General features: G+C 51.6%; 1 protein-coding gene and 1 long non-coding RNA gene across 3 annotated transcripts in view; one reads left to right on the forward strand and one right to left on the reverse strand.

Annotated features, from left to right (window-relative positions):
• Window positions 1-27499, forward strand: part of ERGIC1 (endoplasmic reticulum-golgi intermediate compartment 1) — a 115964-nt gene that overhangs the window by 18700 nt on the left and 69765 nt on the right. Inside the window, exon 1 of one of the 2 annotated variants that reach the window (XM_055554712.1) lies at window positions 15974-16458. The exons of the other annotated variant lie outside the window; for it this stretch is intronic. Coding sequence (XP_055410687.1) covers window positions 16445-16458 — 14 coding nt within the window. The 5' untranslated portion in view covers window positions 15974-16444. Of the gene's footprint in view, window positions 1-15973; window positions 16459-27499 lie in introns of those variants that run through there. 2 annotated transcript variants of the gene reach the window in all.
• LOC129632955 (uncharacterized) lies at window positions 5158-8471 on the reverse strand. The gene is made up of 3 exons (XR_008704770.1): window positions 8423-8471; window positions 7393-7641; window positions 5158-5676 (listed from the first exon to the last, which is right to left on the reverse strand). It is a non-coding gene; the product is annotated as an uncharacterized LOC129632955 (long non-coding RNA).

A 27499-nucleotide genomic window follows, 5' to 3' on the forward strand; every position in this document is an offset into this window, starting at 1 on the left:
CCTAAAGCAGAGATTGTAAACTGGCAGCATTGGGCATCGAATTCTGCCCAATCACAGACATGATTATTTGGTTCTCCCATCTAAAACCATCTAAAACTTTTTTTAAGGTAGATGCCAGCATTTCAGATAAGGAGATTTCACATAAACATCTGGATTTCCAGTGCCTCTAGAAGAATGGGGCTCCAGGCTTCACTGGTCAAAAGTGAACTGCCAAAGAGTCAGAATTGGGTACATTGTCATCGTTTGGGAGGTGGCAGTACTGTATTTCTCGTGGCTCCACTTTAAGCCCAATGCTTAAAGGTTCTTTTAGGGCCACTCTCCAGGGAAGGAGTAGACTCAGAAATGATGTAATCGTCCACGACACTGTTGCAGTCTGGCATGTGCCATGTGTCGTGGGTGAGCCGGCAGGGCTTGGCTCCTGTTGGCCAGTGTCTCTAACCCAGACCACCTCCTCACAGGGTCTTTCTGTAGGCCTCCTGCCCACCGTGGACACAGGGAACCCCGTCAGGGAGGTCTCCCTTTGGAAGGAGCCAGTGGAGACCAGGGCTGGGAGCTTGGTCTCCGAGTCTCCCACCTGGCTGCCAGTGGCTTGCTCTGCCTAGGTCCCCAGGGCGTAGGATCGTGAGGGGCACACTGAAAGAGGTGTATCGAATGGCAGTCTCTCTGGTAGTGAGCCACAGCCCCGCTCCTTGCAGAGCTGGTTTGCCAGCACCTTACCCACGACGTCAGCAGGGTTGGTGATGGTACCTTTGTCCTGGGGGGGCAGTGGAACTACAGTGAGGTAACTCGGTAAACCGCTCAGCACGGCAGCACCCACTGTGTTAAGTGCCCAGCACATATGGCTGTGACGATTATTTAGTTGGCACAGATATTTCTGTGCTTGAACCTTGATACAGGCCACCACTTGGCACTCTGCCCCTGCAGGTAGTGGGGTTACAACTTTGGGATCTGCCTAAGCATGCTGGTGGTAATAGCCCGGAGGAGAGGGGGCACACGGGCTTGACCAGGGGTACAGGTCCCCAGGGAGGACCAGCTGTTTGTCGGCCAGTGTCACTTCCTGGCGTGGAGACGTGGGGTGTGGACGTGGTGTCCGCCCTCCCACAGGCTGAACTGGTTCGCCGCGTGCTCTTGTTGCCTGAAGGTGTTGCACGGAAGACAGGATGAGTAGGAATGTGCCCTGGGCCCGGCAGGCCCCATGACGTGTGAGCGGCTCCTGGGTCTGCTCCTGCCCCAGCTGCAGCCCCCACAGCAGTGTGTGCTGGTCTTTAGAGACCCTTTCTAGCTCCCAGGGCTCCAGAAGTGGAAGGGCTGGTCAGGTGGCCCAGAGCGCCTTCCACAGGGGGACCTTGTGCTCAGTACCTTGTGGCTCTCTCCAGCTCACATGCCCTGATCACCCGCCGTGGCTGTGTGGGGAAGGGGCCACCCCTTTCACAGATGGGAAAGTTGAGGCCCAGGGAGTTACAGTCTGCACAGACAGCTGGGGCAGTTGCTGGTTCAAATGCAAATTTCCACCGAGAGAGTGTGGTATGGAGAAGCAGGGCCCCAGCCTCTGTATTTTTAAGAAACCTCTCTGGGACATTGTAATAATCAGGAGAGGAGGGGAAACCCCAGCACACTCAGGGCTTGAGCTCTGGCCCTGCTATTTGCTCAGTCAGCTGAATCATTGACTTCTGCAGGCTTCCTCAGTGTCCCCCGCTGTGTGAGGTGAGGAAAGTAAGGGGTACTTACCGCACAGGGTGGTTGTGAGAATCCCATAAGCGGTCTGTCTAAGCCTGTTTGGCGGTTAGTCATGTAACATTCTTAGGATTCAGGGAGTATTCATTTGTTGCTATTATTTCAAATGCGATTTCTTACAAAAGCGATTTAAGAAAGAAAAAAGATAACCTGTGCATTACTTACAGCCGTGTCTTCTCTTCTCCCTTAAGTAGGAATCTTAGGACGCTGGGGTCAGGGTGGCTCTGCCCCACTTTATTTATTTCTGTATTTGGTGCCGAAACCCAGGAATGTCTGCCGCACCGTAGAGATGAAACTGCTGAGGGACAGGTTGGACTTGGGCCTCCCGTGGGGGCGGGGTGGGTGAGGCTGGCGGCCGCCCTGGGTGACCGCAGCAGTGGGCTGGGATGGTCCCCCGCACCACACCCCCACCCCTGGCCCGGGGTGGTGTTTCTCAGAATTCTGGGAAACACCTCTGGGCAGAGATGGTGATGCTGATTTCCAGGAGGGCCCTGGGCATGGGAGAGGAAGCACAGCCACACCTGCTCTGGGTCCAGGGAACACGACCTCCTGCATTCCCACTCACTTCTCCACTGGTGGCTTGACTGGGCCGTAAGTTCCCCCAAAGCATGTCTGTGGAGATGGTCTCCGTCCAGCCAGCACCCTGCCTGCGTATTTGGCCGTTTGTTCATGTAACAGTTACCTGTTGAGCACCTACTGTGTGCCATGTTCTGTGGCTGGCTCTAGGGTGCAGAGCTGAACACCATAGACATGGTGCCCACTCTCAGGGAACTTCCATTCCCACAAGGAAGATGGACAATTAAACCATCAAGAGTTATCTGAGCAAAAATGTCCAGGGGTCTTGGGGGACCTTCTCATCTAACTTGGTGCGGGGCTCTGGGCGGCCTCCCCTTCATGCCACCTCGAGGCCTTGTGGAGAGCAGAGCTGGGTAGATGCCCGGGTGAGGGGTCCAGGCCCGTCCAGAGGCAGGGGCAGGAGTGAACCCTCAGCCTGCGGTGAACTGACTGGAGAATGCATTGTGGGTGTGATGAGGAGCATGCCCTTGACCCTCAGCACAGCTGGGCAGGTTTAAGTGGGCAGCTGGCATCTGTTTGTGCCGTGGGCAGCCTGTAAGTCTCTGCTGCGGACTCGGGCCTGGGTGCAGCCGGTGGGGCCAGGCCAGCAGCTGCTGGCTCTGGTGGTGTCCAACCTTCCTGCCAAGAGGCCTCTTTGATTCACATTTTCCACACGGACTGGATGTTTTGGAAATGTTGACCTGCAACTAATCAAATGTCACTTATTAAATTGCAAGTCATATCCTTTTCAATTTACAGAAAGAACAGTGGATTGATGACTTAGTTCATGGCCTGCGGGCAGGAGGGAACTGGATAGCACTTGAGACCAGAGAACAAATAAGTGCCTGATCCGTGACCCCCAGCCCCTGTCCCCAGGTTCCCCAGGGGGTGGCAGTGTCTTCTCTGCGAGAAACTGGGCTGAGAGTGAAGCTGGGGTAGCAGCCAGGCTGGAGAAGTTGTGGCAAGGCTGGAATGTCAGGTCCAGGTGGGTGAACTTGAGTGTCACTCACAAGGAGCTGAGAATCCCCTTAGAAAGGTGAGGTCAGTTCATATGGGCTGGAGAGGAGTCAGTTTCACACAGGCAACAGCACGTGACTAGGAGAGACCACGAAAGGCAGGATGTGCACAGGCAGGGAATGGGTGGGTGGGGGCTTCCTGCAGGAGGGACCCTCAAGAGGAGAGTCAGGGCAGGATCAGGCGGGGGGCGACACTCTAGCCGTGGGGCTCCACGGCCTCATGAGACTGGAGGCAGGGGCAGCAGTGTGGGAAAGGGCAAGGGACGCAGCGGGGCAGGAGGTGGGCCTGGAGTGTGGACCACCCAGAGGAAACTGGCGCAGGGCTTGCGTCTGCTGCATCAGGCACTGGGGAGCCATGGCAGGTTCTTGAGCAGGGATGGTTCTTAGGAAGGAGAAAGGGACCAAGTGAATGTAAAAGCTACCTGGGGCATGGCAGAGGGGAGCTGAAAGCCATCGGCTTGTGTTAGGATGTTTCCCAAAACAGTGCGGGACCATTCTTCCTGATGGAAGAATGCTCCTTCTTCACACCCTCAAGGAGACTGAAAACAGATTGTGGAGGCTTACGTGAGACCGAAGCCCTACATACAAAAGTGCCTCACATTGAAGACGTGGGCCACCGTGGGAACTAGAGCCAAGGGTTGGAGCCTCTGAAAACCCCAGAGCAGAAAATTCACAGATGGAGAATCAGAAAGCATTTGGAACACAGCATTGGGGTCCCAAGGCCACTTGTGGGCTTGAGGAACATATTGATGTACGTTGAATTTCACTAGAATAATACACTAAAGAGAATATCTGCAGTGCGCTAAGCATCTCAAATTAGGAATAACGGGAACTTGTAACTTCAGTTTCCTCATCTGTAAAATGGTCCTAAGGATAGTGCCTGCTTCCAAGGGCTGTTCTGAGGATTAAATGGACTGATGCAGATGAGACGCTTGGCATTGAACTTGGCTGGGGTAGGTTCTTCAGCTGATGGCCTGGAGAGTCCAGTTCATCCCCTCTTACCATCCTTACCTGCTAAAAACCATGCGCATCTCTGTTCCAGCAGTTTCAGGGAGATACTAAGAAATTTGTTTCATTTTCTTGCAGGGATGCTTGGTGTAAGAGACTTCCCCTCTTGAGTCTAGAACTGGACTAGTGTCTGGACTTTTCCTTGTGTGCGGCAATGAATAGTCACAGCCCTGACTCCACCTCCTCCCAGCTGTGGGATCCTGGGCACGTCCTCCATCCCCGTGGGTCTCAGTTTCCTCATCTGTAACAATAGGCTAGTAACCCTCACTACCGCCCAGCGCCAGGCACTGTGTGAGGCAGGATGAAATAATGTGTGAATTGTCAGCAAACACGCTATCATGGCCACCTGGCCCCCAACCCCCTCCTCTTGGGGTCCCCTCAACCCCCAGGACCCCAGGCAGCCCTCATGAGTTCCCACCTCATGTTGCTTTCTTCTCCCTTTATAGCTCCTAGCGTGGGGGTAATAAAATCTGGGGCTCTCCATCTGCTCTTTGCTTTACTTCCCATTTCGTTTTTCATACCCTGGGCTGTTTGTTCAGCCAGTCATTCATCCATTCACTCACTCATTATGTACACGTACCGATTCTGGTGGTTCTGCTAGGCACTGGGGGTGGGGAGCAGTGGTGAACGGGAGGGATATAGCCGCTCCTGTCGTGGAGCCTCCATTTTCAGCGATTAAATCAAGCATCCAATTAAATTTGTACTAATCAGCTGCTGTGAGAAAGAAAGAACACAGGGGCTCCTCTGAGGTCAGGGGAAACCTCACAGCAGTGATGCTTGAGTGGCTTTCTGAAAGATGCTTCGGGATCACTGGGGGAGGGGGGGAGGGGTCAGCATGGGCCCGGGCCCTGCAGGCAGGGAACATTGTCCGGGTGCAGGTGGCCGCGGGGCAGAGCCCCGCAGACCCCGGATGTGAGGGTCAGCCGGGCCAGGCTGCTAGGGCCTCACAGGGCACATCTGGGGGGGTGACCTTTATCCTAGAGAAGTCTTTGCCCCTTGAGGCTTTCTAAGCAGGTCTTTGTGAACGGCTCGCGTCAGAGCCTCCTTCAGTGTCCAGGTGAGGGTGGTGACGCGCTGCGGCCTTGCATCACACGCTGGAGGAGCCACTCACGACTTGCACCTGGCGCGACCAGAGTCCTTGTGTTGCTACAGAAGAAAGTCACAGAGGGCAGGACTGTGTATCCCGGAAGCGTGGGGTGGGGCCCAGGAGCCTTTGCCGAATCACCGCCTGTCACAGTGGTGATGCTGGTGGTGTCGAGGCGGCTCAGAGGAACCCGGGGAGAACCTACTGTGTGCCCAGCAGGTCCAAGTTCATACTCTCAGCTGACCTTCCGAGTGCCCTGTGGACCAGGGGAGGAGTGCCCTGTTGTCCAAAGAAAGCAAAGAGGGTTGGGCGCTGGTGAGGGATCTGCCCAGGATCCCGAGGCTCCTACGTGTCAGGTTTGGGGCAAGGTCCGTACTTCCTGCCTGTAGGTAACACCTGTGAGAGCACGTCTGTTTCCGAAGCACTTTGGACGGCAGCACCCGTCAGGAGGTCCTGGCGCCAGGAGAACCTCCCTGAGATTGTGACTTCTTGAATCTCACATCGCCTGCTCCTGCCACCTAGCCCAGGCCCCGTTCATCACTTCCCGGGCTCCCTCAGGCCCGGGGACAGCAGGTGACCTTATCAGGGACGGCTCTGCTCCCATGCATATCCCCTCTCTGTGTCTCCACCCACACCCCCACCCCCACCCCGACCTCCAGTTTATCTTTCAGGCCTTGGGTTGAGGCAGGGCCGTTCCCTGTAAATACCAGTGCCCTTACATGCGCATTTTTCCTCTATGATTTTTCCTGTTTTGATGAAACACTGCTCTTGGCTGTGCAGGTTCCCAAGAGGGAACTGGGGCCCTGACCCGGCCAGCCAGTCATTCAGGAACTTTGCTCCCAGGCCCAGCCCCACACCCAGCCCACATTCCACTGGGGCCAGAACCTTAACCTCCCTGCACTGTGTGAATGGACTGTCCCTCCCCACTCCCAGTCCCCGGATTCCCATGGCCACCTCCTTATCGCCTTTCCCAGCTGACTGAAAAAGGCTGCATTCCAGCCTCCAATTAGCCTCGCCCTCTCTGCCTTTCTTCCCAACTGAGGGGTGGGCGAGTGTACTAGGGTTCATGGTCGAGCCCCCTGCATCCCTCAGGGCCTAACTCACATACAGGCTGCCTGTGGGGAAAGAGTCGGGTGGTGCCTTAGCCCGGTCACTCACTCGTGTGTTCTGCAGATGCACTAATTGCCTACCGTGTGCCAGGCGTTGTTCTAGGCCCTGGGCACAGAACGCGTGGAAATAAACGAGTGTCGCAGAGGCAATGGTGCCACTTGCCCGCATGGTGAGGCCCAGCAGCTCTCCTTGGCTCCACTTTGCAGGTGGGGACGGAGGTGTGGAGCACTTGGGCAGGTTTCCAGGGGCTCCTGGCTGCCTCTCTGCCACCTCTGGGGGGAGTCATGTTAAAAGCCCCTTGGGTGGGGCCCCTGGAGCCTGATACAGCCCTGACACCTCCTCTGACCGAGTGCGGGCGAGACTCCAGCCCTCACCCCCTGCCTCGGTCAGGTGTCCTTGGGCAGGACAGCCTGCCCAGCTGGACATGGTGGCCTCGCCAAGACCAGAGCACAGCCAGTAGGTGGTGGTTCCTGGACGTGGGAGCCTGATTCCTCTTACCCCAAAGCCAGTCCTTTGGGGTTCTTTACTATTTGTTGGCTGTTCCCGCGGTGTTTCTGCCTTTCAGCAGTGCTGTGCCTCAGGCCTTTTCTTCCTCCCCCAGCTCTGCCAGAGGAGCTGTTCACAGTGTTTGTCCTGAGTAATTACAAGTTTTCAATCTTACCTTTGACGCACATTTACCCACCCCATTCTCCTACATGTTTGTTCATTACTTATTCATTCTTTGAACAAACAGCGTTTATTCAGGACCAGGCCCCTGCATGCCAGGGAGGGGAGAGACAGGTGAAGCGGACTCGTCCCTGTCCTCAGAGTGAGGACGAGGACAGGGTCCCCCTGCTGTGTCCGGCAGTGGGGCTGGTACTCTGAAGGGGGGGCAGGCCGACCTACCTGGCCCTTCATGCTGGTGACGGGCAGAGCTAACCCCGAGCAGCGGTCTCAGGGCACCTGCATGGCCTTCTTGCATCTCTTATCTGATTTCATCACGACCGTTGCTGTGAGGTGGTACAGGGTCTGTTATTATGAACGCTGTACGTTTCAGGAGCCAGGCCTTCCTGGTGGTCTAGTGGTTAAGAGTCCATGCTCTCAGTGCAGCGGGTATGGGTTCTATCCTTGGTCAGGGCGCTAAGATCCTGCATGCTGCATAGCAAGGTCATAAAACCATAATAATAACAAATAAAATGAAACCCGCCTGATTCTTAAAATACACCAGGAGCTAGCTAACTTACCCAGGGACACCTGGCTAGTGGCAGAGGCGGGATTGAACCCAGGCTTCCTGGCTCCGCAGCCTGGGCCCTAACTGCCAAGCTGCATGACTGTGAACTCGTTACAGAAAGAAATGGGAACAAGAGTGTGCAAATTGCAGAACTGTGAAAGAAGCAGACTGCCCCGAGGCTCGTGTGGCAGAATTGAGACCAGCTTGGGTGGGAGCTGGTGCCTCGTGTGCGTCCAGGGCTCAGGTCCTTCCAGACTGAGAGACCCAGAGTGATCTTGAGTGAGCATGGAGCCAGGGTGTCGGCCGCACCCTTGTGTCTCACTGAGCACAAAAACATACTCCAGAGCCAGACCCTGAGTTCCACAGTGTTTGGAGCCCTGCCTAAGGGCCTGGGCCGGTGCTGTGTGGAGGAGGAAGGGCCTGGCCGGGGCAGACGGAGGCCGGGCCAGCCTCAGCCGGAACCTGGCACTGTCGCTGACCGCTGGGGTCACTCGGGGTAAGATGGGGTCCGCCCTCCTGGGCACTCAGTGTGCCGCTGCACAGCCACTGCTGAGGACAGTAGAGGCCTTCCCCCGCCTGCCGGGGCCTGCGAGACCCGCCCTCCCCCGTCTCCGCCGAGCTCATCCTGCACCATCCCTGCTCCCCATGCTCCAGCCGTGCGGGCACTGATGCTGGGTGACCAGCTTGACCACGCTTCCCGCTTACCCTGCCGCTTGGAGGCCCTTCCTGGTCTCGGCATGGCCGACTCGTCTCTCCCCGCAGGTCTCTGCTCAGAGGCCCCGCCCTGACCACTCAGCCTTGCGGTGTCCCCGTGATCCTCCCCACGTCACCCTGTGTGCTCCTGTGTACACTTAGCACACTTCGAAACAGCCACGTCCCTGTTTTGTCCATCCCGTCCACGAGAACACCAGTTCCTCAGTTCATGGGCCTTGCCTGTCTCGTTCACTGTCCTTTCTCAAACACCATCAGTGGTACCTGGCACTTGTGGACACTAAATGTTTGTTAGCTAGACGGATGAGCCTCAGTTTCCTCATCTGTAAAATGAGAAGGCGCTTGCAGCTCTGATAAAGGTGGTGTAAAGGTTAGAGTGTGTTTAGGTTAAGGTGCCTCATGCAGAGCTCGCACTTACAGTAGGCACTCAGGATTGGTAAACAGAGCATGTGCTATGACCCAGGAGTGAATGAATGTCCATCCTAGCTTAGACTCCATGGATGCTGCATACCTAGGTTTTTTTGACAATACCAGGCCAACCTGGTGCTCACCAGCTCTGAAAATCGAGGTGATGGATGAGGCAGAAGCAGGTGAAGAGAAAACATGGAAAGGAAGAAGGCCTGGGTTGTGGACTGTTTTCCAGTGGAAACGTAGAAAGAGATGATTTCTCTCAAGGCCAGCTTTGCCTCCTGGAAAGTTTGTAAATTCCTGCTGAGATATATATTATATGTATATGTATGTGTGTGTGTGTGTATATATATATATATATATATTTTAAGACCAAAACAAAAGAGGGAGGGCACAGGCAATTTCAATTAATAAATCTGGAAATGACAGAATTTAAAAGTCACCATTAAAACCCCACAGCAATAATTGTTCAGTTAAAGTCTGCTAATGGATGCTAAAATTAGTGGTTGAAAGTTTAAGTAGAGACAAAATACTTTTATAGTCTCAGAGTATCTCCCCCCAGATATTTAGTAATTACAAAGTAGGAAGTAGTAACGGCCAGGAGAATCTTGCAGACCTCATCTTAGCCAAGTGATCGAGGCTGACAGTGGCCGAGAGAATCCTGCAGACCTCATCTTAGCTGAGTGATCAAGGCTGACAACGGCCGGGAGAATCCTGCAGACCTCATCTTAGCCGAGTGATCGAGGCTGACAACGGCCGGGAGAATCTTGCAGACCTCATCTTAGCCGAGTGATTGAGGCTGACAACGGCCGGGAGAATCTTGCAGACCTCATCTTAGCCGAGTGATCGAGGCTGACAACGGCCGGGAGAATCCTGCAGACCTCATCTTAGCCGAGTGATCGAGGCTGACAACGGCCGGGAGAATCCTGCAGACCTCATCTTAGCCGAGTGATCGAGGCTGACAGTGGCCGAGAGAATCCTGCAGACCTCATCTTAGCTGAGTGATCGAGGCTGACAACGGCCGGGAGAATCCTGCAGACCTCATCTTAGCCGAGTGATCGAGGCTGGCAGCACGGGTGATGAGACATACCGCCTCATGTGCCCAGCGTGGAGCTCTCAGAAGGGGACAGCCCTGTGGGATTCGTCCCCGAGATGCACAGCCTGGCTTGGATCACCGGAAGATGCCAGGCAGTCCTGGTTTGACAGGGATTCTACAGAGTAAGTGGCAAACCCTCTTCCAAAGTGTTACAGTCATGACAGACAAGGAGAGACTGGAGACTAAGGAGGATCCTGGATTGGGTCCTAGACCAGAAAAAGAAGGACATTAGTGGAAAAACTGGTAAAATCCCAGGTGAGTTTGTCTTTTCCTTAATGGCACTGTACCAGGGTTCATCTAGTTTCAAGCTCTTCTGTGGGTTTCTCTGGTTCTGTACGATGTAACACGAGGGGACACTGCTGAAGACTGTGTGGGAACTTTCCCTACTGTCTGTGTGCTTCTGTTAAGACTCAGATCTCAAAAAGTTTACAAGGGTGACTCTAGTTAAAGGGGGAGAGTAAAGAAGTATGGCAGGACAAATCTAATGGAGACTTTGTTACACGCTCAGGTGCTCAGTCGTGATTTGTCTCTTTGCAACCCCAAGGACTGAAGCCCGCCAGGCTCCTCTGTCCATGGGATTTTTCAGGCTACAGTGCTGGAGTGGGTTGCCATTTCCTACTCCAGGGAATCTTCCCCACCCAGGAATCAAACTTGTGTCTCTCCCATCTCCTGCACTGGCAGGCAGGTTCTTAACCTCTGTGCCACCCGGGAAGCCCAGAGACTTCGTTATTGCCGTGCAAAATGAGTGTGTATTTGCAGAAAGGCCTGGTGACGGTGACCTGAGTTCTAAGGCACAGAGGTAGAAACCATTCTATTGAAAAAATCCTGGGTCCATGAAGAGTTCTCCACAGCTGGTTGGCTGGCTGGCCTTGACTTTGCTCTTCCTTAAGGGTCTCTGATTCTTCTCTCCTGAGCTCTGTCACCCCTTACTCAGCAAAGGGTGTGTCCTTTAGTGACGCCCATTGATGTCAGGCTGTAGAAAGCCACAGTAGGACTCCACAGATTTCGGAAGTTTTTAGCAGTTTTATTAAATTTATACCATTCCCGGGCCATTTTGACACCTTTTGCCATATCTACCTCTACCCATACTGTTATAAACTTTCTATTTTATTTATGTGGACTTACTTTAAAGATTTAAACAGATGAGTTAAAAACAAAAGGTAAGACCAACATCATCTGCTGTGAATGCGAAGTATCCATAAAATTCAAAGATGTGAATTTCAAAGAAAATTTGGCTGTTGCTGGTGGAAAGTTCAAAGCCTGAAGCCTGCTCTTGGATTTATTAAAAAGTGAGATTATGCGGTGTTAAAAAGATCCACAGACCCAAAGTGAGACTCTCCTATTCTCGTTCAGGAGATTGGTGAAGAAGCGGAGTGCGGGGAGCTCCCTCACCAGGTGATTTGCTGCCCTGTCTCGGTTCCACCTAAAACCATCTCACTCAGGACTGCAGACGCTCCCCTGGAGCCACCTTGCTCTTCCTGAAGGGCAGACACCCGGCCGAGCTGGCCACACCGTCAGGCTGTGCAGCCATGAGACCTCTTTCTTCCAGCCCCAGGGATTCAGGTCTGAGCATGAGTGCTCACGTCTGAAGCCACCTGCTCTGACCAGCTGTCCCTCATCTGCCCTTAGCGTCAGAGCATGTTGGCTTTAAAAAAAAAAGCAAACATCTGACTTTCTTGGAGATACTAGAATTATTCTCATATTACATTATTGCTCCTATTTGATTCCAAGAACCAAGCTTTGTCACGTTGAGGTGGTACCTGCTATGTCACAGAGCTGTGTGGAGTTCAGTGGAACAGGGCTCTTAATCACTTTTGACATCTACCCTATATAAGAAATATACAGTTTATAAGGACTTCCCTGGCATTCCAGTGGTTAAGACTGACGAGGGGACGAGGGTTCAATCCCTGGTTGGAGAACTGAGATCCCACATGTTGCAAGGCATTGCCAAGAAAAAGAAAGGCATTCTGTATCGCAGCCCAGTGGACAACATGTGAAACCTCAGCACGGCAGTGATTCCTTTATACAGGCAGTGCAGAAAGATGCCTTTTACTTTATTTTGTGTGCGTGCTCAGTCACTTCAGTCCTGTCCAATTCTGTGATGGTATGGACTGTAGCCCTTCAGGCTCAAGGCTACAGCCCTCCAACTTTTAAATATTATAGCATTTTTTAAAAATTGTATTTGTTTATTTGGCTGCACCAGATCCTTATTAGTTTTGGCATGTGGGGTCTAGTTCCCTGGCCAGGAATCGAACCCAGGCCCCCTGCATTGGGAGTGTGGAGTCTTAGCCACTGGACCACCAGGGAAGTCCCATGTAATATTTTTTAAAATGCTGGTCATAGCCCACTAAGTTGATTTCTCAGCTCCCTGTAAGAGTTGCTCAGTCGTGTCTGACTTTGCAACCCCATGGACTGCAGGCCAGAATACTGGAGTGGGTAGCTGTTCCCTTCTCCAGGGGATCTTCCCAGCCCAGGGATTGAACCCAGGTCTCCCACAGTGCAGGCAGATTCTTCACCAGCTGAGCCACAAGGGGAGCCCAAGAATACTGGAGTGGGTAGACTATCCCTTCTCCAGCGGATCTTCCCAGCCCAGGAGTTGAACTGGGGTCTCCTGCATTGCAGGCGGATTCTTTACCAACTGAGCTATCAGGAAAGCCCGCAAAAGTGAAAATGAAAGTTGCTCAGTTGTGTCCGACTCTTTGCGACCCCATGGACTGCAGGCCAGAATATTGGAGTGGGTAGCCTTTCCTTTCTCCCTGGGATCTTCCCAACCCAGGGATCAAACCCAGGTTTCCTGCATTGCAGGTGGATTCTTTATCAGCTGAGCCACCAGGGAAGCCCCTCAATTCCCTAGTCAGTCTCAACTTGGAGTTGGTAAAACATTGCTCTGGAGGGCGAAAGCATGACCCATAGTAACAGGCCCCATTTTTTTTTGAGTGCCTGCTGTGTGCCCAGTGCAGTGCTGAGCACTATCTCATTTAATCCTGACCACGTTTGCTCATCAGATCACTGAGTCTCAGAAAGGGGCGTCCCTCAGCCCAGCTCACACGGCGAGTAAGGGCAGAATCAGGATTCCCACCTGGTTGCCCATGTCCTTTGGGCTTGGGAACACTTCCCCTGTGTATCTGCCTTTTGTACCTTTTTCAGATGGTCCGCAGAGGAGGTATGGGTGGATGTGTAAATGACGGAATCAAACATCAAATTGGTATGGAAAGAAACTCAAAAAGAATCTATTTTTTTTACACTAAGCCCGTGCCGGGGTTCAATGGCCAATGATTTGATGTTCTTCTTAACTTCTTAGCTTTTTGATTACTTTTTAAATTGAAGTATAGCTCACCATAAAGCATACAGCTCAATGGCTTTTTATGTGCATATGCCCACCCCCGGATCCAGACACAGAACATTGCCCGCTCCCGAGAGGGCTCTGTCACGTCCCATCCTGGTCAAGACCCCAGCCAAAAGGGGACCCTTCCCCTGGCTTCCCTCACCATGGGTTAGTTTTGTCCATCCTTCAGGGTCACAGAAATAGAACCCTGCGGTATGTGGGTGCCGGCCTTCTTTCTTTCAGTCTGTGGGGTTCATGCGTGTTGTGTGCGTCAGTCATTCACTTTCGTGTTGTAGCATCTGATTTCTTTTTTGGTACCTTTAAGCTTTTTTTTAGAACTTTTCATACACTATATTGGGCATATCATATAGCATAGAGACTCTACCTATCTCCCATTTCCATCTTTGACGCATCCCCCCCACCCCACCACCATCCCAGGATAACTACTCTCCCAGATGTGGTATTGATCCTTCCCTCACGGCTTGGCAAAGCCTTACTGTTTGTGTATGAAGATTCTTAATGGGTCTTTCATTTGCACATGTGCGCATGCGCGCACATGCTTTTTTTCTTTTTTGCATTCCTGAGCCCAGATAAAAAATATTTTAAAAATGTTCCAAGTCCTTCTGGAATTCAGAACCTCAGCTCTGTGCTATTGAGGTCAAGAGAGCCTGGGCACAGTCCAGAAGGAAAGGCCAGGCAGGGAGAGGTAAGCAGAGGGCAGAGTGGGGACGGGAGCCTGGGGCAGGAGAAGAGGGGTGTGGGCACTCCCCACCGTGTGAAGCAGCTGCAGCCTGGGGGCCTGGGACCCTCCCATCTGTCTCATTCTGGACCCATAGGGACCTCACTGTGCCCCTCTTTCTTTTTCAAAAAAATGTTTGACCAGACCCCACGGCACGTGGGACCTAGTTCCCCCACCATGACTGAACCCGCGTCCCCTTCATTGGAAGGTGGAGTTGTAACCACTGGACCGCAGGGAAGTCCCACTGTGCTGTTCTTTCTGATCTGATTTCCTGGGTCCAGCGGTCCCACCTCTGCTGAGACCGCCCTCCCAGGGATTTGTTGAGGAGAGAATGAGATTCTCCTTTGGAAAGAAGAAAACGCTTGTGGTCTTCTCTACCTTGCACCCTGATGCCTGGTAGTAATAGGTGAAATGGTGAGCAGTCACTCATGGGGCTAGGCGCTGTGCTAAATTAGCACTTTCCACGTGTTAACATGTGGACCGCCTCAGAGCCACCCAGGGAGGGGGGCATTGCTTGACAAACTGGGAAACTGAGGCACGAGGGGGTGGGGCGAATTCCCAAGGCCACTGCTAGCAAGTGGAGAATGTGGACTCACAGAGAAAGGCCAGACCCTCTGGGACCGTGCACCCCGCAGCCTCGGCTCGTCTATGGTGGGGAGGCCTTCTTTTCCTGGTACTCATCTCCTCTGTGACTACACATTTGTTACAGACCTCTGCTTGACTCTGGCTTCAGGCAGGCAGGGGCTGCCTTTGTTTGGTTCACACTGGGTCTTGAGGTCCTAGCTCAGCCTCCAGCACAGAGTAGATGCTGCTGACAGCTGCAGGATGGATGCTGAGTGAATGAATGAATGGGCAGCCGTGCAGGAGCAGAGCTGGGGAACCGTGAGGTGGATTCTGCACACGCCAGGCTTGCCTCTGGGCTTTGGGGAATCTGAGAGCCAGGGGTCTGGGTGCAGCTCCAGGGCGCCCGAGCAGCACCACCTTGTGGGGCTGGTGACAGTCCCTCCTTCCCAGGGTCACCGACACTGCACGGTTAGGTGTGCGGCATCACAGGCCATTCTGGGTGCATGTCGGGCAGCTGGGTCTCCCAGGCAGGTGGGTCCTGGGTAGACAAAAGATCAGGGTGATTTCGTGGGAGAGGAGTCCTGGTGCAGGCCCTGCAGTCGCATGGAACTTGCATGCACGTGTGAGCTGTTTGATGGGTGCTGTCCTGTAACTGACCCTGTGTCCCCCGTCCTGCCCCTCAGAAACTGCAGGAACACTGCCTGGCTTTGGCCACTGCCTCTGAATTTCAGCCCTCTGCTGTCATTCGCTACCAAGAAGACAGCCAGCCAGCGAGGCTGCATAGGACTTACCACCCCCATTCCTGGCTGATGTCTGCTCCGTCCTGGCTGGGCAGGACAGCAGTTGCCTCTCCCCACAGGCACTCTGCTTTGAAGTCGCTCCTTCTGGTCCTAGTACTAACCAGTAGGCTTGCATCTCCATCCTTTAATACACCCACTCTTTGCCTTGTCTGCGTCAGGAGCTCAGCCAGGCTTTGACAGGAAATGTGGGATCTCTCCCTCATAGCATTGAACTCACCTTTTGTGATTGCCTATTGGGTGCTAAGGGCTCTTTCTGCATTCCAGTTAGTGATCCCATTTGTTTCTCAAAATCACACTAGAATCAGGGTGTATGTAATCCACAGGGGTTCAAAGAGGTCCGGCTAGTTGCTTCAACAGAGTCAGCATTAGAATGCCAGCTGGTGTGAGACAAGCCAGGGTTGTCTCCACTCCCCTTCGAGCAGCCCGCACCCCCCACCCCGCCATGCTGCTCTGCAGAGAGAAGGCAAGAGTAAGCCCGCGAGTGGCAGCGACAGCCACACCATCGCGGTGGTTTCATCAGTGATGAAAATTGCAGCTGACGTCTGTCATCTGCCGTGTGCTTGCTCCCTGCTGTGAACTGTCTTCAGTGCCTTACGTGTCCTTCCGCTTACAGTCCTTACTCCCGTGAGGCCGTCAGTAATTTTATTCCCATTTTGCAGATGAAAAACACTGAAAGCTCAGGGGAAATTTTGTCCAAAGGCACACAGCTAATGAATGAGGCAGTAGAGCCCCTGGCTTAGCAGACCCGTGACACCTCACGCGTTGAAAAACCAGCAACGCTGTGGTTCACCCAGACACTGGATTATTATTCAGCACTAGAAAGAAATGATCTACCAAGCCATGAAAGGACATAGATGCTGCTGCTGCTGCTGCTAAGTTGCTTCAGTCGTGTCCGACTCTGCGCAACCCCACAGATGGCAGCCCACCAGGCTCCCCCGTCCCTGGGATTCTCCAGGCAAGAACACTGGAGTGGGTTGCCATTTCCTTCTCCAGTGCATGAAAGTGAAAAGTGAAAGTGAAGTCGCTCAGTCGTGTCTGACTCTTAGCGACCTCATGGACTGCAGCCCAACAGGCTCCTCCATCCATGGGATTTTCCAGGCAAGAATGCTGGAGTGGGGTGCCATTGCCTTCTCCAGGACATAGATGGGGGAAACTTAAATGCATATTGCTCAGTTACAGAAGCCAATCTGAAAAGGTTATATACCTATGTAATCCAACTGTATGACATTCTGGAAAAGGCAAGAGTGTAGAAAAAGAAAAAGGCAACAGTGGTTGCCTGGGGTGGTGGGGAGAGGGAGGAATTCTGTTATTAAGGCAGAGTAAGAGGATTTGTATAGTAAGTAAAACTTCTCTGCATGATACTGTGATGGTGCATGTATGTCATTTTCCATTTGTCAAAATCCATAGAGTGTTCAATGCCAAGAGTGAACCCTAATGCAGACTGTGGACTCTGGGTGATAATAGCGTGTCAATGCAGGTCTGCATTGTAACCAACGCCCCACTCTGTGGGAGAGGTTGATAATGGGAGAGGCTGTATAGGTGTGGAAGCAGGGGACATATGGGCAAAATCTCTGTGCCTGCTGCTCCATTTTCCTGCGAACCTAAACCTGCTCTAAACAGTGGTCTAGTTTTTAAAAAAGTCAACAGATACGCAATGCACTTGATGTTTGAGCCACTGCCAGCCTGACCTCCAGGCTGTGTTCTTCCCACCGCCCTCAGCAGTGATGTGAGTGGGGTGGGTTGTAGAGTGTGGGGGCATCCCTGGGTTACCTGTGACATGGCAGGCATGCCAAGGGACTCTGCCAGGGGATGGACTGATCCTCCCGCTTGGGGAGAAGGAAGGAGGAGGTGAGGGAGGTGATAACCACATTCTTTGGTCTTCATTCCCTGGGACAGTGTGTGCTCAGGGAGGCTGGCCTTGCCCCTGCCAGGGCATTGCAAAACTCAAGTTCAGTTGAATCAATGTCCTTTGGAAAAGTACATTCTGCTCAGGAGCCAAGTAAAACTGAAGGTCTCGCAGCCAGCACACTGGAGTCGAGCACTGTGACTCACGCCGAGTGGGTGGGAGGCGGGCCGAACTCAAGGCAGGCCTCGGCTCCCAGGTGGGCGCAGGCTCGCTCTGGTGCCAGGCCTCTCTGCCAGCTCAAGGCCCTCAGCTGGGGCAGTGTGCGTGCTCTAGGGAGCATCGTCATGTGGTTTCGTCAGGGCTCAGACCCCCTCGTTGGTTAGAAAAGGTTCTGTCCCGACAGAGCTATGGATAAAATGAATCACTGTTAAAATCAGATTTTCTTATTAGCTTGCATTATTGACTTAGAGATGACTCCTCTCTGAGGTAAGTCTTTGGTAGATGTAGGGGCACCTTGATGTCATGGGAAGAGCCCCGGATAGGATTCACAGGTAGTTCTCATTTGTGACATTAGGCAATTCAGTGTTGCTTCCCGAACCTCCGTTTTTCTAACTTTAAAATGGGTCTGAACTAAATCAGCTTTGTTGAATACCCAGGAAGCTTGTCGCTAGTGCCCCCAGTTCCTTGGCCTTGGCAGACATTGCGAATCCAGTCCCAGCTGTTGCATCTGGGCAGCCACTAGAATCGATGCCTGAGAAGCCCTGTTTGGCCACGCAGGGACTCGTGGTCTCAGTGTCCTAGCTCTAAGCGTCCAACTCCTGCTGCCCTCTCGTTATCTTTTCAGTCCTGCTGTGTATTCTGTAACAAAAATACTTCAAGATTGAAGGCCAAGTTCACCAACAGTCCCCGGGCTGAATCTGAGCCATAGGAGTGTTTTCTTTGATGTGCATATTATTTTATTTTAAACAACAAAAAGCGAATTAAAAAAACCCTGGAAATCCCAGTTGCCATCATTTTTATTGTATTTATTTTTATTCTGGCGTTAGCTAGGTCTTCACTGCTGCACGGCTTTCTCCCGGTTGCAGAGAGCAGGGTCTGCCCTCTGATTGCGGTGCAGAGGCCCCCCACTGCCGTGGCTTCTCTGTGGACACGGGCTCTGGAGCGCGTGAGCTTCAGTACTGGGCGCATGGGCTTAGTTGCGCCACAGCATATGGAGGCTTCCTGGACCAGGAAGAGACCTGTGCCTCCTGCACTGGCAGGTGGATTCTTTACCACCGATCCCCACCATCGTGTTCAGATTGGTAATTTCATGGAAGACCCCAGATTTCTTTCTGGTTTCCTCTGATCTGGCTGCCCTTCTTCTGGCCACAGGCCGAGCTAGGAGGCTTTCTCCCCTCTTTAGGTGGGCTGTGGATCCTCTGATTGCCACAGGCTCCACCGGCCCACCTCTCTCATCCCAGTACCTGCCCAGCCTGGGTGGGCGTTTTCCACTGGGGAGCACATAATGCCTCGTTGCCCCTCCTTGGGCGCTGTGAGCAACTCGGGGATCGGTGTCTGGGCCCGCTGATGCATTTGGGATGCTTGCTGTTTCCTGGATCATTTTCAAAGGGAAGAGTGTTCTCTCTCCGTGAATAATCACCCCCTGGTGAAGTGGTGTTAAATTTTTATTTTCCCCTGTGGGCTCTCCTGAAAGCGAGGGCTCAGCTAAGCCGTGTGCTGGTGGGGGAAGCGCAGGTGGAGGCAGATGGGGGAAATGGGGAGTGGGGAGGAGGCCCCCTGCCCGCCCACTGCCAGTCACGCACACCCCTGCCTCCCGTAGGTCTCCTCCGTGATGTCTCATTGCTGGGGGCTGGTTAGGAAGCCACGAGGTTCTCTGAGGAGAGTCGCCTGCACATCTCAGGTGAGCTCTTGGCCCAGAAAGACCACCAGTCTTATGTGACTCGGTGGATCTCTTATTGCTTAAAAATTATGCTCCCCACTCAAGTGCCGGTACTGAGGCCCCCACAGTGTGTAAGACCAGCTCCTGCCCTTGAAGAGTTCGTATCTGTGAAAATAAGACGACACCAGTGTATTTTTTTAATGAATATGATGCCACACTATAAAGGACAGATAGAAGAAAAACAAGTGATAATAAAGTAACACAGGTTTGGTTTCTTAATGTTTTTATATTCCCTAGTTTGTTGTATTTTTTAGATTCCGCACATTAAATGACAATAGGCACTGTTTCTTTCTCTAGCTGACTTATTTCCGTTAGTGTAGTACCCTCAAGTCCATCCGTGTTGTTGCAAATGGCAAAATTTCATACTTTGTCATGACTGAGTTGTAGTCCATTGTATGTATATATACCGTAAAGAATCCGCCTGTAACGCGGGAGACCTGGGTTCGATCCCTGGGTTGGGAAGATCCCCTGGAGAAGGGAACTGCTACCCACTCCAGTATTCTGGCCTGGAGAATTCCATGGACAAAGGAGCCTGGCAGGCTACAGTCCACCAGGTCACAAAGAGTCGGACACGGCTGAGCTTCTTTCACTTCACTTCACTTCGTGTGTGTGTGTGTGTGTGTGTATGTCTATATATCCTTGGATAAATGGATATATACATATATAAGTGTGTATATATATATATCCTTTATCCATTCACCTGTGGATGGAAGACACCAACAATAGTAATGAGACAGAGTTAGCTGTGTTGTTCATTCATGATTGCACACACATAATGTGCCACACATGTATGACACACACATGTATATTGTGTGCCAAATGATGAGAGAGAGCAGCTCAGGGGCCGTGGCAGCTGGAATAGGGTGCCTCAGCCAGCCTGATGCTGATTGGAGATGGCTTCTCAGAGGAAAGGGTGTGTGAGCTCAGTTTTAAAGAACTACCTGGGGCCTCTGACTTCATCTTCCAGTCCAGCTGTATCTGCCTCCTTGCCATTTGGGAAACCTGCCAGGTATGTTCTCTGCCTCAGGGACTTTGCACTTACCATCCCTTCAGCCTGGAGCTCTCACCCCTGGACAGCCAGATGGCTGCTGTCCCACTTGAATGAGATATCTGTGTGCGTGTCACCTTGTCAGATGAGCCTTCTCTTACACCCACCTAAAGCAGCACCCACATGACATTCTATCTCCCTAGCGTGGCTTATTTTTCTGCATGGCACTGGCATATATGAGTTCATTATTGTTTGTGTCCCCTGGGATGTGAGCTAAGTGAAGGCAGAGAGTTTTATGTCTTGACTGCTATTGTACTCCTAACACCAAGAACAGTGCTCTGTCCACAGTGGGCACTCGGCAATGGAGCGGGGTTGAGCTGGCAGAGAGAGGGATGCTGCAGATGAGAGCACAGTCTGTAGAAGGGACAGAGCTGGGCAGCAGGAGCCTTTCTGAAACCAAGAGTGGGGTCATGGGATGAGGGGCCGATAATAGAGAGGCAGGGGTGGCGAGCCCACAACAAGTCTTGTGAAGACCCTGACTGCCGTTATTTTCCTGCTTGTAACCTGTTTATTATGGAATAACTGAAAAGTACCAGGATATGCCCAAGGGACCCTAAGCAAGCTCTCCGCCAGGCAAACAGGGGAATACTTTGATCTCTTTCCTGCGTCTTTTTGCCTGGGACTGTCTGAACATCCCACCTTTTCACTTGTGAGCCAGACCTCTTTTCCTAAAGCACATAGCCACTCCCAAGCTTGGCGCCGTAACTTCACGTTTGGACAGACGGAGACACAGACCTCGGTCTTGCCGCTTGCTGAGCCGTGGCCTCGGGCGTCCAGAGCCGTGAGCCTTGGCCAGAGCTCTCACGCTGTCCGGGCTTCTCTCTCCCCGCTGCCCTGGCCTCGTGTCCGCTCGTCTTCTTGCACTCAGGGACCCAGCCCGAAACGCAGCCTCTCGACCCAGTCTTTTCTGAGCCTCAGTTCCTTTTCCTGTGAAAGTGGGGGCGAACCTCATTTTGAGACATTGAATGGTTTTGAGGCTGCGTTGGGGAGTTGTGAGCTAAGAGACTGGCTCATGGGAGGTGCTCAGTGCATGCTCTTTCCCCTCCCATGACACCAGCTTTTTCTCTGTGATACTTCCTTGCCTGCGAATCTTTTCAAACCTTAATCCTGTCCTAGGCTTCTACCCCAGGACCAGCCAGAACTCAGCCTTCACTTCCCCAGTAGCTGAACTGTTGTCCAAAAGGAGGTCTCATGGCTGAGTGATTCTGAATCCCCCGAGCAGGTGGAGGTCAAAGGGCATTTGGGGTCCCTTGAAGGGGGCCCCTTCCACAGGTGTCTTGGCACAGTTGTCTTTCCCCCCAGTTCGCTCCTTCTGAACTTAAAAACCCCAATGCCAATGGTTTCTTCCTTTTAAATCTCTGTAGAAGGCCGTGCCCTGGCGGGGAGCCACGGCCATGAGAATCTAATCCCCGAATAGCTCCTGCTGCTCAGCATTTAAAGGCCGTCTGTATTTTTATCCGATGATGGGTCACTTCTGAAAAACTCCGCTCAGGTCCTGCCCCTCTAAGAATACATTTCCATTTATAGCGTCTGTGCTCGGGATGTTGTCGTGTCCTGGTGTGGAGCTGCCGGCTGCGTCCTGTTTCCAGTGATCTGGAAACACATTGGGGGCCGTAGCTGTTTCCCCCAGCCCTGACCCTCGCTCCGTGGCCTGGACGCATGGGAAGCTGACTCCCAGCCAAGCCCTGGCTGCCTGACGACCTCGGGCCCAACACCAGGCCTTTCCTGTTGCTGGGGGAGCGTGGGCTCCTCGGGCTGTTGCTGGGCGGGGGAGGTCAGGGGGCCGAGGGACCCCTGTCCTGCTGTGCTCTGCGGGGGCCTCAGCGGCACCTCCCTGCAGTCTGTAGCTCCTCGGCACCCTTCCTGCTTCCCTCGCTCACCACGCGCCCCCAGCTTGCTGTGGGCGCCAGGCTGTGCACAGACGGCCAAGGCCCCCAGCAGCTAGTATGGAGCTCTGGGGAGGCCGCAGAGGTCAGTGTGTAGCCTCCAACCCTGACCCTGCCTCCTGCTGGCTGTGTGAGCTTCAGCCAGTGGCTAAGCCTCTCTGAGTGTCAGTTTCTACATTGGTTGATGGTACCTTGTGGGTGAGGGGGGAGGGGTTCAGTGGGATAAAGTAGGTCAAGGGTCTCAAGTAGTGCTTGGCCCACAGGGTAGGACCAGGAAACGCCAGTCCCTTTGCCTGTCCCTCTGTTGACCCGTGGTAATTCAGGTGGGTACAAGCAGAATGTCTTAGGAAATACATTTGAAGTTGGAAATAAACATACAACTTAGGCGTTAGCAGTCCTTGCACACCAAATGTCTCTTAAACTGCAGATTTTTTGGCCATGAGATTCCTTGCCCTCCCCACCCCTGTGCTGGTTTAGTCCATTGTTCGGCAGAGCCCTGGAATCTGCACATTTAACTAGCCTCCTAGCGGGTTCTGAGGCAGTTCCATGGACCAGACTGAGAAACACTGCCTCCTTCATCCATTGCAAAGCACTTCTGCAGACCTACCGTGTGCTGGGTGCTTCTCTGGGCCCTGGGCATATAGTGGCAGGCAGGCTCCTGTTAGTGATGGGGTGGAGCAGTGAGCAGATACGCATAACACAAGGTGGTGATTGCAAGTGTGGTGAAGAAACAGGCAGCAGAGTAAGGAGTGTGCGGAGTGCTGTGTTTTATTTGGTCGCCGGGACAGGTCTTTGAGGAGGTGACATTTGAATATAGACCTAGAAGAAGTGAAGGAACAAGACAGGAGGAGATCTGAGGGAAAAACATCCCAGATACAAGAACGCAAGGGCAGAGGGTCTGAGATGAAAGCCCACTTGCCTGACTGTTCAAGGAACACCACTGCATTAGGATTTAGAGCTAATGCTGCTAACATAAATTATAAGACCAGTGCCCCCTCCTTGCTGTGTGTGAGTGTTATCCTCCCCTGATGAGCCTGGGTCCAGGAGACAGGACAGGGCATTGCCTAGCACAGTGAGGCCTCCGTCTTTTTGCTGATAGACCATCTAAAATACTCTGAGAATTCCTGGATGGTCGTCTTCCTCGTCAGCTGACCTGACTTTATTGCTCATCATGGTGGCCCAGAACAGCACAGCTTACCACTTCTCAGACATTTGGGAACCCGGAATACACAGGCTGTGTTCTTTTCTGATTCTTTGGAAAGAATCAGGGATCCTTATGTGTGACACAAGATGTTAGACGTCTTGAAACACGTCCTTCGCGTGTTTCATTGTGAATGTCTGAGGATGTGCATGTTTGGGCTCCATGACCCCTAAGGGAAGTTCCTCCTACCTGTTTTCAGATCATAAGAGCAGGTTTTGTGTGAGGAGCTGCTGATTTCTGTTCTGTTTTGTTCCACGTCGAGTGTAAGAGGCAGGTGTGATGCCTCTGGGAACGGGGAAGCTCCTTGGGCGTTACCATGTGAGCGCCACAAGGATGGGGCCACTTCTGTCTTGTTGACTTTCTCCTGTCTCTCTTGAGTTTGGCACAGTAAATTAAGTCATAAGTTGAGGGTGGGAATTAAAAGAGAGGGGACCTGAACACAGATGCTGGGGGTATGCCTGGATATCGGGCAGGAGAAGGAAAATGAACAGACAGAGAAGATGCTGACGTGAGGATGCCATGGTGCCTCAGGCTGCCAAGAGAAGGGTGTGATCGGTGAGGGCAAGGGCAGTCAGCTGGATTGGTGCAGAGGCAGCACTGAGCGGAGCCAGTGGCATCTGGCCTGTTGTGACTCTTGGGTGGTCTTAGCTACGGCAGGAAGAGAGAGTGGGTGAAGGGGGCAGGCTGCTACGGGATAAGGATCAGATGGAAGGTGAAATGTGAGGTTATTCTAGGCGAGCCGTTGAGAATGTACCGCATCGCACTGAGAGAGAGGTACAGAATAATGGGTTTTCTTTTTTTTTTTTTAAATACTAAGATCGGTCATTGGGTTCAGGTGATGGTAGCTGATCTGTCTGTTATGAAATTTAGGTAATAAATGCCTAAATCCAACATCTCATCAGAGGATACACAGTGATGGTTTTTCCAATTCTATTAGTTCTTCCACATTATTCTTTGAATTTATTCTATAAAATAGGACTTTGTCCTCATCAGCTATTTGGTTTCCTAGAAATACATTGTGTATACCAAACAAAAAAAACCCAGAATACATGCTTTCCCATTATTTACCAATTTTCAGAATAATGACTTGCGTCTTCAAAGGTATCTAAAGAGGCTTTTTGTTTGTTTGTTTTTTGAAGTATTTTTATGAACTCGTAGATTGCTTACTGTATTTGATGTGTTTCAGTCATGGCTATCATGAAAAAATTTTTTCTATTAATAGTTTTATTGAGGTATAATTGACATACAATAAACTTCACTTACGTAAAGTGTACAGTTTGAGAAAATTGATACATGCATACACCCGTGAGATGGACTCATACCACAATTGGTTTCATTGCGAATCATCCATACTGTTGCTTGTGTCAATGTTATTGCTTTTTGCTGCTGATAATATCCCATTGTGTGGATGTGCCATCTATCCATTTGCCTGTTGATAGATATTTGGGTTGTTTCCAGTTTGTGACTATTACAAATTAAGCTTCTATGAATATTCATATACGTGTCTTTGGGAATATACTTCCGTTTCTCTTGGGTAAATGCCTGGAATTTACCCAGGCATTTAGGAGTGGGATGGCTGGATCATATGGTAAGTATATATGTAACATTTTCAGAAACTGCCAAACTCTACTCCCTAAAGGTTGCACTGTGCTTTTCACCCGCAGTGTCAGAGCGTTCCAGTTGCTCCGTGTCCTCACCAGCACTTGGTGTGAGCAGTCTTTACAGTTTCAGCCGTTCTAATAGGTACAGGGTGGTGTCTCTGTGGTTTTAATTGGCATTTCCCCAGTGACTCAGATATTAGCATCGTTTCACTTGGTTATTCACCATCAGTGAATCTCTGGTGAAATGCCTGTTTAAATGTTCAAATTTTTGCCCATGGTTTTAATGGGTTGTTTGTTTTCTTATTCCTGCGTTTTGAGTTCTTTATTTTGAATATAAATCCTTTCACAGATATGTGATTCACACATATTTTTCCTATGAGCTTATCTTTTCGTTCTTTTAACAATGCCTTTTGAAATGTGGAGGTTTTTCATCTTGATGAGGCCTTATTTACACTTTTTTTCTTTTATAGATCATGCTTTTGGCATCTTATCTAAAGTCTTCGCCTAACCTAAGAGTGCTAAGATTTTCTCCCATGTTTTCTCTGTAACGTTTATAGTAAGTCTTGAAGTCAGAGTCAACTTTGTTCTTTTTCATCGTTGTTTTGCCTCTTGTAAGTCCTGTACATTTCTGTATGAATCTTAGAATCAATTTGCCAAATTCTACAAAAATGCCTGCTGGAATTTTTTTCTTGGAATTGAGTGGATTCCATATCAATTTGGGAGAAAGGCCATCTTAACAATATTGAGTCTTTTGACCCTTTAACACAGTATATTACTCTATTTATTTACATCTTTAATTTTCTCAGCAGTATTTCATTGTGTTCAGTATGTGGGTCTTGCACTTCTTTTGTCATATTTATCCCAAATATTTAATATATTTTATGCATCTCCTAAGAATAATAAAGCAACCATTTTTTGTTAGCTTTTGGTTACAGCTTCTATTGTTTCTTTTTAAAGATAATAAGCAAGGATGTCGATTTATTTTTATCACCAGCCTCCACTTTATGGATGGTTTGTAGTTTATGAACTGGTCCCACTGGACACACATTTGAATGGTCTCCAGCTGTTTGCTATGACGGACGGTGTAACGGTGAACAACCCTGTGCCTACGTCATTTTATCTTTTCACCTTCAATTTACCGAATGCTATTAATGGGCCGAGCCCTGCATGACCCACGGGAGACTCAAGAACAAATCTGACTGTCCCAGCTCAGCAGGAGCAGAAGACCCTGCAGCCATCTCGGAGCTGTGCCAAGAATGCATATGCCCGCAGAGCCCAAGGAAGACGGGTTGGGGGGGTGTTGGCGCCTTAAGAGGTGCCTTCTGGAAACTCAGCAGACAGATTTATTCCTCTTTCTCTTTGGCTAGGGCCTGGTGGTCAGAGAGGATATTCTGAGACAGGAGACATCACAGGTGGAGGCAGTTGGCGCTAGGACGCCACCCTGCAGATAGGTAACCTGCACGTGGGCACTGAGATTGAGGGAGAGAGCCACAGTGGGTGGGCTGTGGATCTGTGTGTGTTTTAGTACTGCATACACAGAGCATCATCACCCCGCTATCCCACACACACAGGCCTCCACCCGTCCTGTTCCCAGCCTGTTGCAGCCAGGCACGGGTTGCAGTGGGCAGAGCAGAGGTCCTGGAGCCAGGCTGCAGCAGTTTGAATCCTGGCCCGGAGTCTGGGGCCAGGAGAACAGGGAGAATGCTGGTGTCCACTGACCAGGGCTGTACAAAGGACGTGAGCTAATGCAGGCTCAAGCCAACGCCAGGTGCACAGCGGTCGTCACAACGGGGACGGCTGCAGCGTCGGTGTGACGGCTCTTGCTATTGTTATTCCCCCCTAAGCTCCTCCAGTGGGGCTGGAGAGGCAGACTTCTTCCCCTTCCTTTTGCCAGAGGGAGGGGTGGTGTGTGAGCTCAGAGTGGTATATAGTTTGAATGTCAAGGACAGGATCTGCGGACTGGCAGGCAGAGTGGTGAGAATGATTCTAGATGTCATTAGAACTAATGCTCGCACAGTTCTCTCCCACCATGCTCAGCTCTGGTGTGTCCACGTACCTCTGTATGCCCTTCAGCATACACATGTGGCACGCACATGCCAGTGGTTCTCAGTAAGGTGGAGGAGATGACTAAGTGGACCAATAAGCAGTTTTCACCCAGCTCCCTGAGCCTCACTGAGGGCTCTGATGAGCTGGTGGGCAAGGGTGAGCAGCCAAAGAACCCACTAAAAGCCTTGCTGCCTATTTTTGGGACTAGTGACCCACCACTTCCAATGACTTGCTCCTAAGTGGCATCTAATTTCATTAGGCCATGGAAACAGTGACATCACGAGCGCCTGCCTGGTGACCGCCCACACATGGCGAACCACAGGGCGCTCTGAGATTCGTCTTCAGAAACAGGGGAGAAGTCAGGTCCCAAGCAGCAAAAGTTAAAATAGCAAGAGCTGAGGCATTCTGCTATGAAAAGAAATTACAGAAGAAATCCATTAGTCAGAGATTTCCAGTGGCTGTTTCCTTGCTTGGGAGCAGGAGAAGACTGATGCCTGTTTATTTTGGGTGAGGTTATACAGCCATCCCTCACTCTGTAGGCTGGAGGTGGCCTGCACAGTGAATTTCCTGTT

Source organism: Bubalus kerabau, chromosome 18 (genome assembly GCF_029407905.1).
Source record: "Bubalus kerabau isolate K-KA32 ecotype Philippines breed swamp buffalo chromosome 18, PCC_UOA_SB_1v2, whole genome shotgun sequence".
NCBI classification, from domain to species: Eukaryota; Metazoa; Chordata; class Mammalia; order Artiodactyla; family Bovidae; genus Bubalus; species Bubalus kerabau.